Here is a 14,094-nt window from a genome sequence, read left to right as displayed (position 1 = left end):
GTCCAACAGCCCCGCGCTGTCGCTCTCCCCTCTGAGCGAGGTGTGACTCTTTGCCAACTCGTTTCCAGCTCCCGGTCATCACTGCTTTCGTCGGCTTCGTCTCCGTTTTGGCGGCCCGAGTGGTTCGCGGGATGGTTTCCTGTTAACTCACGTAGTCTTCACAACAACCCCCGGGAGTAGGGATCGTCCTTCCTCTTCTACAAGTGAGCCGAGCCGAGCCTGGAGAGGCTAAGTAACTTACCAAAGGCGCACAGCTGCTGAGCGCACTGCCAGAGCGCCAGGTTAACGCAGCCGCAGCCGGACTCTGGGGCGGCGCTCTCTGTCTAGCGGCGTCCGTGTCACCTCTTTGTCAGTCTAGGAGGTTGCATTTACCGTTCTGGCGGCTGCCTGGTGAGCCACCTTCTAGCCATTGGTCATACGGGCAGAACGTGAGGCCAGGTGAGGTTTGACTTGAGACTTAGCAACCGTCACCGGCCCGGTGTGCCGTGTTAGAACTGTCAGCCTTGCTCAGGGCCTGGTGATGCCCAGGTGCCAGTTACCACTGAAGCTCTTTAGCTTCCTTAGTAACGGTTGGAATTGTAGGTGCTTTGGGTCTCTGCATTTGAAAAGAGACAAATGCTCTTTCTGGTTTAACTATTTCTTCTTGATGCTCTAAGTCTAGAGGTTGAGCAGGAGAACCCCAGAGCACAGCCAGCAGCTGGGAGGGGGCTGTGGGCCTTGCTGCGAAATGGCTTCCTGGCCTGTCCTCTGGAGCACGGGGGCGGAGGTGGGGATGGTGGATCTGGGCGGGCATGTCTGAGCTGGTGCTGCTGGTGGGCCAGTAGGTCCTAAGGTGGGGTCCCCATTCACAGAGTTCTGACTGCAGTGCTCCCAACAGGGAAGGGGTCTCTAGTCATGGTCTCTTCCTTGGTATTTGCACAGGTGCTTGCTCTGGAAAGTACTTTCAGAGGCTACCTGGGCTTTTTCCCCTGGGTCCTGCGAGCAGTTAACTGTCGCATGATGGATCCGGAACAGACGGTGCTCAGACTTGTAATCGACACCCTCCTGCTGCCCTGGTAGAGCTTTTCCTCCCCAGCTGTGGTGGAGGAGCACGAGGCCATGGGACGTAACCCCACAGGGGCAGGAACTTGGGGATTTGACCCTGTGCCCCGGCTGGTATTTCCGGCAAGCCCCTGTGTGCCAGACCCCATCACAGCCTGCTTGGCCTCTTCGGGCAGCCCTCTGAGCTAGGCCTTGCCACTGCCTGTTACAGGTGGGCCTAGGCCTTAGTGCACTAGGGAAGCCAGGGCTTATTTGTTCTTCCCTTTGTCCTCTGCTTGTGTCACATGTCATCAGGGTAAGGATTTGTCCTAAAAACTGTCCTCAGCTGTGCTCTGTTGTATCTTTGGTGGCCTCAGGGGTTACATTTTCTGGTATCTGTAGGGTTCGCTGGCAGATCTATGTGTGATGGCACAGTCAACCCTCGAACAACACAGGGATTGGGGTGCTGACCCCCACGCAGTCAGAGTTCCACATGTAACTTCGGACTCCAAAGACTTTATTATTGATAGTCTGCCATTGACTGGAAGCCTTACCGATGACAGAAACCACTGATTGACGCACGTCTTGTGTATGTTATGGGTCATGTTCTTATAAAGTAAGTAGAAGAAAAATTGCTGCCCAAGAACACCCTGAGGAAGGAAAACACATATTACCGTACTTACCGGAAACTGTCACATGTAAGTGGGCCTGTGCACTTCAAATGAGGGTGAGCTGCATTCACCCCCCCCTTGTGGGCAGGAGAGTGTGCTGCACACAGCAGGGGCAGGGCAGGTCCTGGAGCTGTCCCAGGAATACTCTGGAGTCCACCTGTGGGAGTGATCACAACTGTGGTCAGACCGTTCTAGGCCCTCTTCCCTGAGCCCTGAAGCCATCGTGCTCATAGGAGACATGTCATCCTCCTGGAAGGACAGCGGCACTGTCATGCCCCTTAGTCTGTGTGCCTCTAGCAGGAGTCATGGTCAGAACTTGCAGGACAGGCTGGGTCCCTGCTATGTTGCTGAGTCACCAGGGGTGCAGACCCTTAGTTGGACGGCACCATGGCTCATTTTCTTTGCCTCAGAGCACTAAGTACAAGAAAGGTGGTAATCTTAGGGAGACACGATTTCCAGGTGGAAGCAGTATAAGGCACTTGATAGTTTCACCGTGCTAATATGCCCTCACTGTTTCAGGAAACATCATCCTAAAGTCTCGGGCTTTGTAAGGGAAGCCAGGCAATCCGGAATCTGAACCTGGCCTTAGCCCCATTGGGAAATTGTTCTCTGGGAGCATCTTTACAAAGACAGCCCCTCTCCTGGCTGCCATGTTGTGTGTGAAGCCCTTGGTGGGTGGCCCGCGGCCCATAGGAGAGAAGCCTGCATGCAGGATCCATGAACAAACCTTGCCTGGCTCTTGGGCACCTTCCTCTCCTCTGCCATCTGGTCTTTTGTGTGACCCCTTTCCTCTGACGACGGAGAGTGGATTTGGCCCAAACACACTGCATAGGGAGAGTTTTCTTCATTATGTCCTAGAGTGTTAAGTGTGTCCTCTAAGAGTCATCTGGGAAATGACATGAGTGCATTGTTGAGAAAGAAGCCCTTATTTGGGGTCCACAAGATTGGAAGGCCTGATGAAGGAGGTGATTGTGTCTTGCGTTTGTGAGGTTATTTGTCTAGATCTTCTGTGTCATCTTTGCAGTGGTCTTGCAGAGTAGGCAGGACAGGTGTCCCCATTTAGAGATCAAGAGCCTAGGAGCAAGTGGAAATGGTGGCTGAGCAGCAGAGCCCCGCCTCTGCACCTGGGCTGCTCTTGGCCCATTCCATCTCAGCAGTGCCCTGTGGATGCACTTGGGGTGAGGTCAGAGGACCCTCGGCTGACTCACAGCCTCCCAGTGGTGGTCTGGTGAGCCAGGGTGGGCTGACCAGCTTTGAGAGTGACATGGCAGGGGAGTGCAGGAAGAGGGGCCTGTCTGGCACCTCCCACCGCCCTGCATTGAAAACCCTGCTTGCCTCACCTTGTGATAAGCCATTTCATTGTGCCTGGTGTCAGGATTCCTTAGGAGAGTTAAGGTGTTGTCAGACTGAAACTAAATTAGGTCCACTATAAATTGAGATTTGACTTTGAAGTGAGAATTGGCTTTTCTCATTTGTAGATGGCAAAGATGCACAGCTTTGTGGTTAGAATTGCTTTGTTTCTTTGTTTTTGCTTTTAACTTGAGAGAGAGAGAACCTTAAGCAGAACCTTCACACTGAGTGTGAAGCCCAACGTGGGGCTTGATCCCACCNCTAGAATTGTTTCATTTTCTGTCTCATGGCTTGGCTTCCCTGTCTTACAAGTGAACATGAGTCACCAGGTCATTATGTGTAGCAAGTGACTGGAGACTGTTGGGCTTGCAGAAGGAAAGTGTTGCATCTTGGGACAATTGGGAATCATTTGACTCTGGTTAATTTCAGAGCCAAACGCCAATGTCTAGCGATGGATGACGACAGCCTGGACGAGCTTGTGGACCGAAGCCCAGGGCCAGATGGACACTCAGGACTTGGCCCTGCTGCCCTGGCCAGCAGTGCTGGTGAGCCGGTCTCCCACTTCTTGCATGGAGGTGGGTGAGCAGTTGGAGCTGGTGGTGTTCATGGCTTGCACCTGTCTGGGTGGTTGGCTCTGGGAAAAGCTGGAGTTCCCTTTGGGGCGTTACCTACATGTGTCAATTTCAACTCTCAGACTTTTTAAAAAAGTAATTCTTTGTTTTTAAATTGTGTTAGTGATACATTTGTTTATCTTATTTTTCACTAGATCAGGATAGATGCTCATGGGGAAGAACACGCTTTCCCCGCATCTGTCCCCCTCCAGCCCGGCTCCCCAGCCCCACCTGGTCAGCTGCCACTAGTCCCTTTGGCCCGTGCCTCTGAGCCCCTCTGCGCAGCTTGGAGCCAGCCCTTGCCTTTCGCTGCCTTAATTGTGTGACACTTACCCTGGGCTTGTGTCTTCCTCTCTTTCGCCTTAGAAGATAGCAGTGACGGCAGCAGTGGCAGCTCGGAGGATGACACGGGCAGTGAGCACAGCTACAGCACTGACGGCGAGGACGAGGAGGGCGGGCTGGAGGACCGATCTGGTGAGAACGCCAGCGTTTGAACAGCCTCCTGGTATTCCTTCTTGCAGCGACAGGGACAGCAGTTCACAAAGTGTTGTTAGTGGAATCGATGCCTTGACCACACTGGCCGACTGAGGGCTGCGGGAAATTGGAGAGGCTCCTCGGCCCCCTGCGGCGGGCCCTCGCCTTCCGCTGTGGTAGCGGCTTCTCTTGTTGTCATCCTCTCTTTCCGAATTCAGTTTGACAGCATGGCTTCACAGGCCTCTTCCCTGGTGATGGCAGGAGATTCAAATGTCTGAGAAGGTGGAGCATGAAGGTGGGGTCTCTCCAGGGAGAGAGCACAGGGTGGACTTGCTGCCAGACTGAGCAGAAGGCTCTTGGTGGCCCAAGCTCCCGCACCCCCAGGTACAGGGCAGGGCTAGCCTAGGCAAGGTGTGCTGTGGCCTGGGGCCACTTGGCCAGGACCCTCAACAGGTCAGCGGCGTCTTCCGTGGCTTGTTCTTGTTCTGACCAGAGCCCCTGGGAGAGCTGGCAAACGCGCGAGGTGACTTTATTACGGAATCCCCAGCACAGGCGTACGGGTTGGCATTCGTGCCCTTCAACTTCTTCACAGGAAATGCTGCTTTAAGGGACTCTGGATAGGCTGACAGCGTCTCCTTCAGCGTCCTTTTTAGCTGCCCTGGCTGTGCATGGCCTACAAGGTCTCCAGGCTGGACCACCCTGTCCAAGACCAGCTGTGATCACCTTTCTCAGAGGGAGGGCACGTGTGGCACTCTGCTGATCGGGTGCTGGACTTTGGAAGTTTGGCTCATGGCTCCTTTCCTTCTGGCATAGTCATTAAGTCAGGAGAGGCATGGTTCTAAAACAAATACAGGATTTGTGTATTTGACTCTGCCTCCTGTAGTTGTCAGTGTCAGAATGTTCCAGGAAGGGAATCCTTCATGTTTGGGACAGTGCTCATGAGGGAACAGGACTGAAATAGCAGGAGCCATTGTGAGTGACAGCTGTGTGTTTATCGGTGACATGCCCTTCCGTGGTTAGATTTTTTTTAATAAGTTTTATTGAAACTCAGAGCAAAAGCACTAGCTGGGGGAGGGTCAGAAAGAGGGCAGAGCTCGGATGCTGGACTTGAATCCACAAACCGAGAGATCATGACCTGAGCTGAAATCAAGAGTCAGACACTCAGTCAGCTGAGCCACCCAGGCACCCACAGAGTTGGGTTGTTGTTTTTTTTAATTTTTTAAAAATGTTTTACTTATTTCTGAGAGAGAGAGAGACAGTGTGAACAGGGAAGGGTCAGAGAGAGAGGGAGACACAGAATCCGAAGCAGGCTCCAGGCTCTGAGCTGTCAGCACAGAGCCTGACGCGGGGCTTAAACCCACGAACTGTGAGATCATGACCTGAGCCGAAGTCAGATGCTTAACTGACTGAGCCACCCAGGTACCCCGAGTTAGGTTTTGAATCCTGTACGCTGGGATGTAAAATCCTGCCTGAGTTTGCAGGTCACAAATATGGCTCTTCAGCTTATCCCCCAAGATTGAGTTGGGGCGTTATGCTTCCCTGCAGCCAGTCTTGGGCACACACACTTGGCACTGGCAGGGCCAAAGCCAGAAGACGTCATCCCTTGAGCAAAGGTCTGAGGGCCTGTTGGACGTCAGAGAATGTAGGCAGGGCCCGAGGGAGTACAGAAGCCAGCTCAGCTGGGGTTCCTGCGCTCCCCACTTAGCAGCCACAGTGGCATACAGAAGTAGTTGTGATAAGGGTAATACATGCCAAGCTAAGCTGTGATCTGAAGGACAGGAGGGAGGGGCTGCAGGAAGGGAGGCCACAGGGCCCTGGGTGTGGCTGGTGCACCTGGAAGCCTCATCCACACGCACGCCCACCCTTCCCTTCAGTCTTTGAGGCGTAAAAGGTGTCCTTATAGGAAGTGTAGTCAGACATCAAGAAGGGAGTTTCCTACAAGGACATTCCCTGCACCCCTACAGGCCTGGCCCTTCCCAGGGGCACCTCTTCTGCTTGTCGCTTTTTTTGCTCTAGTATTTGTTCCTGAAAATCACTTGATTGCTGCCTGCTGAGTTTCCAACTTTAAGTATTATCTGTTTGAGTCTTACCGTAAAACCTGAGGACTTAGGGCTCTGATCTGTGGCCTCACCCCCACTCCCCAGGCTGCGCGCTCACATGCTCCGCAGGGAGCTGTTACGGATGAGGGAGCCTGAGTCACCGTGGCCGGCTCAGGGCGTCATCTCACATCGTCTCACAGCACCCTGTTCCCTCACAGCACCCTGTTCCCTCCAGCGGGCGCACTCTTCTCAGAGACCCTGTGCTCCTCAGCGCTTGGGTTCCCAGGCCTGCTGCCCAGCCAAGCTGGCGCCCGCATCAGCACCGTGCTCCGTTTGCCCTCCCCTCTAGTGGGGACCATCTCAAGCAGCCCCTGAGACGGGCTGGGCAGAGGCGGATGGCTCGGGCCTCACACACCTGCACAGGTCTGTCCACCCTCATCAGTGGCGGTCACTGTCCCTCAGAGACTTCAGAGGCGTTGCTCTGTGAGCTGAGGTGCTGCACAAGGTCCTTCAGATGGACAATTCTTCTGCCTCTGGGAATTCAGTTGGAAGAACCTGATCACCGGGCCTCAGCCTGCTTCTGCTTTCTCAGCCCTTTAGCAAAGCAGGAACGCTGAGCAAAGTCCATTTTCATGCAGCTTCCCCCCTGGCCTTTTCCAAAACTTTGTGCATGCTAATTTCATTAGGGTTTTTTTTTTTTTCTCTTTCCGTGTAACGAATTGTCACAAACCTGGCAGCTCAGGACAGTGCACTCATTATCTCCATGTTTCTGGGGCCAGCTGTTCAGATGTGGATTGCTGGCCCTTCACTCAGGTCTCACCAGCTGGCGTCAAGGGGTCGCAGGGCCACGATTCCCATCTGAGGCTCAGGGTCCCCTTGCAGGGCTCCTGCTTGTCGGCAGACCCTCGTGGGTGTAGGGCTGTCGGACAGAGCCTGTCCTCTCCTCGTAGAGGCCTCCCTTCATCAGCACTTCACGCCAGCTGTTTGCTTTCCAAGAGGCCTGCCAGGAGCACATCCCTCTGACTTCATTCTCTGCAACCAGGCAGGGAACAGGGCTATTAGAGGAGTCACGTGATTGCGGGGGGTGGGGATTATTTTCCTCTGCCATGCAGAGGGAATTGAGTCACTTGCTGTGTCCACACTTAATGGATTGGATGGGGTGTAGTGCTGGGGGCTTGTGAGGACCCTGCCTGCCACACCTCTGGTGCAGATGAAATCAGGTCTCTGTTTTAGTGGAGTTTGGGAGGAAGAGAAAACTAAACGCATGTGTCAGCTGCTGCGCTGAACTCAAAAGTGTCTCCTTTTCTGCTGGTCAAGTCCCAGCCTCAGAACTGATCAGAACTATTGTGGCCGAATTGTTTAGTTAGGAATATATGTTCTCTACGTCCCGAAAGAAGAAAACCAAGAGACCTGTAAGGGAGGTCTTACTCAGGCACATGCTTTGTTAACATCGTTTTGAGAAGCATTTTGGGGCACTTGGTGCCGTCTGGAGGCTGCTGTGCCGAGTGGGGCTACCTCGGGGGAACCCAGGTGTCAGATGGGCGTGGCCCCTGGGAACCTGCCCTGATCATGAGGGTTTTGATTCTGCATCCAGAGGAGGGCTAGAGGAGCTGGTATGGTCACTCAGCCACTGTCATATCCCCTTAGCTTGGACACAGCTTCAGGTGAGGTGCCCAGGAATGGTCACACCACGCAGGGCTGCAGGAAGGGGATGTGGAAACACGCTTTTCTGAGTGCAGTTGTGACCTGCTTGCTTTTAGTATCCCGACTCACAAAGTTGTGTTCCTTCTTTCTCAAGGCTCTGAAGATTCTGAAGAAGAAGGAAGAGAAGGAGGAGGCATGGAAACATTAGTGGCAGTGGTGGACACTCAGGGGAAGTTGGAAGCCAGTGGCGCGTTTAATTCTGATGATGATTCCGAGAGCTGCCCGATTTGTCTCAATGCTTTCCAGGACCAGGCCCTGGGGACACCGGAGAACTGTGCCCATTATTTCTGCCTGGACTGTATCGTGGAATGGTCCAAGGTGAGCAGGGCTCCAAGGTTCTTCCTTCAGGATGACCTCTCTCCATTTATTCATTATTTATTTATTTTTTTTTTTGGAAGGGGGCGGGGTGCAGAGAGAGAACCCCAGATCATGACCTATGAGATCATGATCTGAGCTGACATCAGGAATCAGAGGCTCAACTGACTGAGCCACCTGGACAGCCCCTTCTCCATTTATAAGTGACCCTGTCAGTTGCTGGCCTTTTGCCGGGTGGTTCTCTCTGTTCTACAGTAGAAGTTGGAGCCACAGGGTTGGGTCTTAGCCTGGTCTTTGCTTGGTTGGTGTGCTGTTGGGGTTGCTGGTGAAGCTCACTGTGGGGTGGTGTGCTTGAGGAGCATTGGATGAGGAGGCAGGACAGAGGAGGGTTATTTATGGGTCAGTATCCCTTGGGGACCCATCTGCAAAAATCCTGAATGACCTAGGGGCAATCTGTGGCCAGCAGAGTCAGCCTTGTGTGCTGTGGCCCCGCAAGATGGCATCATTTCTTAGATGCAGAGAAAGCATGTGATTCAGTTTGGCACTGAATCATGATAACCAGCAGTAAAGGGAGTGATCCTTAAAACAGATGAAGGGAATTTCCAGAAGTATATAGTGTATTTCATGATGAACTTTAGAAGCAGTAACCCCCTTCCTTATTAAACTTTTTATTGTGAAAAATCTCAAAGAAGTAGAATAGTACAGGCAGAGTGATGTGTGCTCCCAACCCCCATCTTCAAGAACTGTTAAGTCTGCTTTCTGTGTTTCGTCTCATCCTCTTCCTGTCCTGTAAGTTCACCAACACGGATGTGATATGAAGGTAGCAGATCTCCATGCCGCCACCTCACCCAGCGAGAGAGACCATAACACCATAGCCTCTAACCCCAGCCCTGTTCCCCGTTTTTCTGGAGAGCTCAGAGCACTTATATGTGGGGGTTTGTGTGACCTGTCCACATGGCCACACAGCTGCGGGCTCCTTCCCTGTCTCTGGTACCACCAGTTCCTGCTCTGTGGTGCTGGGTCCATGGCACACGTTAGATCAAGGTTTAGGTTTTCGTGGCCAGCAGAGCCTTGTAAGTTGAGGAACACGGCAGGGGGTGGGTTGTCTGTCTCATAGTCGATGCTGTGCTGGATTAGTACAGGGAGAAAACAAGGGTATGAGTATCATGTAGGAAAAGTTGCTATTTACAAATAGTAAGTTATCAATATAGATAGTTGACCAATGAGCTGTTGTAATGTGGAGTTCAGCAAGATTGTCAGACACGAGATTAACCCGGGTTAAGAAGTTCTAGTGTACGTAGAAGTTCTGAAAAGACACGTGAGACCTTTAAAGAGCTTTTCTAAAACCATTGAGACTGAAGAAAGCACTTTCTGGAAGGGAAATCCCGCCTCAGAGAGATGGCATTGGTGATGATGCTCACTGCTGTCCTGACTGGACCATCAGAGCCTTGCAGGGCTCTGAAATTTGTAGAGGAGAAAAAGAAAATACCAAGAATTGACAGTCTATTTGAAAAAGGGCAGTCACCTGCTGGATGTTAAGATTACAGAACTATAGCGAGTACACCAGAGTTGGTCCGGGAGTGGAGACCGGGCCCCAAGAGCTTGGCGGGGACCTGTAAGGACGACCATACGCAGCGGACAGCGGGTGGCATCTCACACTGCGGGGAGCGGGGCCCTCCAGGCGCACACGAGAGATGGAGGGAGAGGGGGCCGCTCACACCCCACACACAGCGCCACCTGGACTCAGGATTGGAAGTTAGCAAGTGGTGCTGGGAAGCCTTTGCGGGAAGATGCAGGCAGCTGTCAGGACAGGGAAGGAGTCTTAGCGCAAGAGCAGTAGAGGTGTTTACATACGGGCAGCGACACAGGCGTCGGGAGTGTGGTGCCATCGTGAGATGCCACCATAGGTGCCAGAAGGTCAGACCGGAGCCCCGGCAGGATGGCAGCCCCTGTACCTCCCAGATCGGAGGGGGTGTAACATGTCCAGCCACATGGCTCACGCACTGTTGACCTGTGAGCTGGAGAGAGGCCGTGAGTCCATCTGCGCAGCCCGTCCTCAGGTGTGCGGGCAACTTCTCTTTGCCCACCTTGCGGGAACCGGCACTGAACCAGTGGCTGTTCGGCCCCACCTGCTGGTGAAGAGCGGCGTGCGCAGCCAGAGCCTGTCCTCAGGACAGGCATCTGGAACTCCAGGGGAGCAGAGTTGGGGAGGGGCACTGGAGGCCTTGGGTGCCGACCACACGATGTAAATTTGTCAGAACTCCTTGAGATAGACGTGTAAAAATAGCGATAGACGTGTAAAAAGAGTGCATGTTATTTAAAAAAAAGTTTTTTTAATATTTTATTTATTTCTGAGAGAGAGAGAGAGAGAGAGCACGCGCTAGTGAGCATGAGAGAGTCAGAGAGACGGGGGAGGCACAGAACCCGAAGCAGCTCCAGGCTCTGAGCTGTCAGCACAGAGCCCGATGTGGGGCTCAAACCCACGAACCGTGAGATCATGACCTGAGCCAAAGTCAGACGCTCAACCGACTGAGCCACCCAGGCGCCCCAAGAGAGCATGTTGTTATGTATGGTATATGTGATAAAGGCATTTTAGAACAAGGAATTTCTGTGTGTCCAAACAATATCAATAAAGAAAAAAGATTTGCAACATTTGAAGAGTAGCCACACTACATGAGGAAATACCAACATTCACTCAGAAACAGATGTTGAGCAATGTTGTGCGTGCGTGAGAACTTTGGTAAAGGCTTTGAACCACAGCCCGGGGTTGGGGTGGGGACACAGAATGGCCAGTAACCTGGCTGGAGGCCAGCCCAGGACCTGCTCACCCCACTCCCTGCCTAGCATTTAGCAGGTATGTGCCATGTGTACGCTTGTGTACATATATGTGTGTGCGTGTATACACACACATGCACACACGGCTAGCCCGTCTTCCCTCCTCCCCAGCAGGAGAACAGCTCTGCAAGGTGGGCATTTGTCTTTTGGCTTCGTGCTGTGCTCCCAGCAACTCAGCACAGGGCACACAGAGTGTAAAAATTTGGTTTTCAGTGTAAGACGAATTTTTCATTTCTAAGGGAATTTTTTATTTTGAGTGTGGTATTCATCATGAAAGTGATCCTAAAGGGTTCTGATGCAATTTTGATTTCTTACAGAATGCCAATTCCTGTCCAGTTGATCGAACTATATTTAAATGTATCTGTATTCGAGCTCGGTTTGGTGGTAAAATCTTGAAGAAGGTAAGTGTAGATGCTGTGCTACAGGCACCCCTCGCCACACCATGTCGTGTCAGTCCCTGTCTGTTGGGAGAATGTTCTCTCACAGGGTGATTTGTGCTCCTGCAGTGAGTAAATACTGGTTATCTGGAGCCCGAACGCGAACGCCAGGAGCAGCCACAGGGGGCGCACGTGGCCCGTCTCTCCCCCGGCCTCCCCTCTCCACGTGCCCTCTCTGCAGCTCACAGCTTCTCTTAAGCGGCGACAGCCCCGGTGTGGGGGGAGGGAGGCCAGCCCCCCGGTGAGGACGCCCTTGTCTGACGGTGCTGGGCAGGGCGGGGCTGTGTGTGAGGGGGGCTGGGCACAGGAAGGGGCTCTCCTTTGTTCTTCGGTGCCGGCTTCCTGTTCGGTCTGTTGTTGAGGAGCCTCATGGAGCCTCAGAGACAGGCCTGCGACATGTGTCCTGCAGCCGTAGACCTGCTGTTTTATTCACGGAGCATGTGGGCACGTGGCTCTTTGTGTGCAGATTGCTCGTGGGCTGGGCTGGAGGTGGCAGCTGTGCTTCTGCACACGTGGGCCTCTGTCACCTGTCCCAGATGCTGCTCTCCTTCCCTGGACCCTGGGCGTCCGTTTGCATGTAGGCGGTCTTCATGCCCCCGGGGCATCTGCCAGCCTAGCGGGTGGGCCCGAGCCTTTCCTGTGTGTGTGTCTGGGGGGGAGTCCAAGGGCCACAGGAACTAGCACAGTTGGAGAAGATCAGAGAGTGAATCCAGGTCCAGCGCAGATGATGCAGGAGGCTGGGCAGGACCCTGAGCCGCCCCTCCCCCACCCCACCCTGCCCTTGGAGTAAAGACAGAGCGAGTGCTCGGATGTGTGACCTGGGGGGCTGACACGGACACAGAGAAGCATGGAGGCCGCTTTCTGTGGCTCTGGGGAGATGGGCAGGGGTTGGGGTGATGTCCTGTTGGAAGGAAGTGTATATAAAGACCTGGCGCGTCTCGTGACCTGGATCACAGGACGGCTGCGTCCCCACACCTGCCTGTGGAGGGCTGCCAGCCGAGCGCAGTGGCACACTTGACCGCTGTGTTCCTCCACGGTTCTCTTCTATCCTGCTTCCCTCTTCACGTCTCCAGCGCTGCTGCCCTGGGGGTCCCCACCTGCTCGCCTTGAGGGACCTTTCTGCGGGTCATCTTTGTTCTCTGTTGAATTCGATTTTCCTCTCCTCGGACTGCCCACACGTGGTCGGCATGTGCATTTTGCAGAGCCTCCGGGGCTCGCGGAGCCCATGTGGGTATCGAGAAGCCGCTCTATGTGCTCTGCGTCGACCTAGCAGCCACACTTTGGGTTCGGGCTCTGCTTGCTGTGTGACCCGACGGGACTTTTCTGCTTTCAGATTCCAGTGGAGAACGCCAGAGCCAGACAGGATGAGGAGGAAGACCCCACTTTTTGCGAGGTGTGCGGCAGGAGCGACCGGGAAGACCGTCTGCTTCTCTGTGACGGCTGTGACGCGGGGTGAGCACGGGCTTCTCCCTGCGGCTTCTGCTTCTAAGGCAGACGAAGCCATGGCGCCCCCATCCCTGCCAAGCCCACCCTCTGAGACCAAATTTTTAAGTTAACCTGTTAGAGGGAAGTCGCACAGGCCTGCTGTTCTGTGCTTCGTGCCCACGGATCTTCTCTGCCATGCTCAGGAAGGCCACGCCTCTGGTATTTGGAACACTGTGTCCCAGGCTCTTCTATTCCCGCTATTTATACCTTCTACCTGTTCCCCCCAAGGTATCCTGAAGTGACTTACAAAGATGCACATAATGCATCAAGATTGAGAAAGGTGAGAGACACGTGAGAAGTTGGGGCTGAGGACCCAGAGAAGGACTTGTGCAGGACCCCTGCTTTCTGTGAGGCCAGGTGACCCTGTGTCCAGCAGGCCCAGGTTCCTTCCAGCACATTCCTCTTCTCAGTGAGCCATCGCTAGGTGTCTGAGGAATTTCTCTGCCATAAGGTTGTGGTAAGAGGGCTGTAGAAACTTCTCCTTTGGGGCACAAGTGGCAGTGAGAGAATCCTGGGAGGCTGGTAGGTCTGGAATTTTCTCTTGGGTAACAGGTAGCCCTTTTGAGGGCTGAGCTGAGAGGCAGCAGGAGGCAGGAAGCATAAAGCTCTGGTGGCTCAGAGCCTGTCCCGGAAGCACAGAATTTGTTCCCTTTGACCCCTGACCGGGGCCCGCCTACCTGGTGCCTCCCTCCCCAGACAGATGCCATGTGCCTTTATCTTCCTAAGGCACCTCCCAGGGGCCTCCCTCTCCAGTCCCACTTCTCGGCTCATACACACACTGTCTGGTCTCCCTTCTTGCAAGCCTCTGTCTGTACGCCTGCTGGATGAATGCTACAGTGTGGGGTCCCTGGGAGTTGCCGTGTCTGATGGCTTCTGGTCACTGGTTGCTGTGAGTCTGGAGGACAGGAGAGTGGTGCCTTGGGTGACTGGACGGAGCCAGTGCCTGCTCTTGCCGTCCCTGTGCTAATTTACTGATGGGGTTGAATGGAGGCAGGAAGCTAAAGAAACACAGTCTCGTGGGGACCCAGGGCCAAGAGGGTAGCTTAGTTAGCACTCAGAACTCTGCTCACACCTAAAAAACAGATTCTCTCTGTGTTTGTGGCCATTCTGGGCATGTGAAGGAAGGGCCTAGGCCAGCCGGATGCTGCAGGAG

The 14,094-nt window shown here is 53.8% G+C and overlaps 1 protein-coding gene across 9 annotated transcripts in view; it reads left to right on the top strand.

The window, feature by feature from the left end:
* The first annotated feature begins 67 nt into the window (after positions 1-67).
* Positions 68-14,094, top strand: part of PHRF1 (PHD and ring finger domains 1) — a 29,255-nt gene continuing 15,228 nt past the window's right edge. For 3 of the 9 annotated variants that reach the window (XM_077773357.1, XM_077773352.1, XM_077773349.1), the window contains exons 1-6: positions 68-203; positions 3,471-3,616; positions 4,019-4,126; positions 7,964-8,187; positions 11,337-11,420; positions 12,790-12,908. In XM_077773357.1, coding sequence (XP_077629483.1) covers positions 3,493-3,616; positions 4,019-4,126; positions 7,964-8,187; positions 11,337-11,420; positions 12,790-12,908 — 659 coding nt within the window. In that variant the 5' untranslated portion in view covers positions 68-203; positions 3,471-3,492. Of the gene's footprint in view, positions 439-3,470; positions 3,617-4,018; positions 4,127-7,963; positions 8,188-11,336; positions 11,421-12,789; positions 12,909-14,094 lie in introns of all 9 variants that reach the window. The other 6 variants (XM_077773356.1, XM_077773355.1, XM_077773354.1 and 3 more) reach the window with 4 other exon arrangements.

The sequence above is a fragment of the Crocuta crocuta genome, unplaced genomic scaffold (assembly GCF_008692635.1).
Source record: "Crocuta crocuta isolate KB4526 unplaced genomic scaffold, BGI_CrCroc_1.0 scaffold1161, whole genome shotgun sequence".
NCBI classification, from domain to species: Eukaryota; Metazoa; Chordata; class Mammalia; order Carnivora; family Hyaenidae; genus Crocuta; species Crocuta crocuta.
Note: the sequence above shows the minus strand (reverse complement) of the source record. Positions and strands in the feature narration are given on the sequence as shown.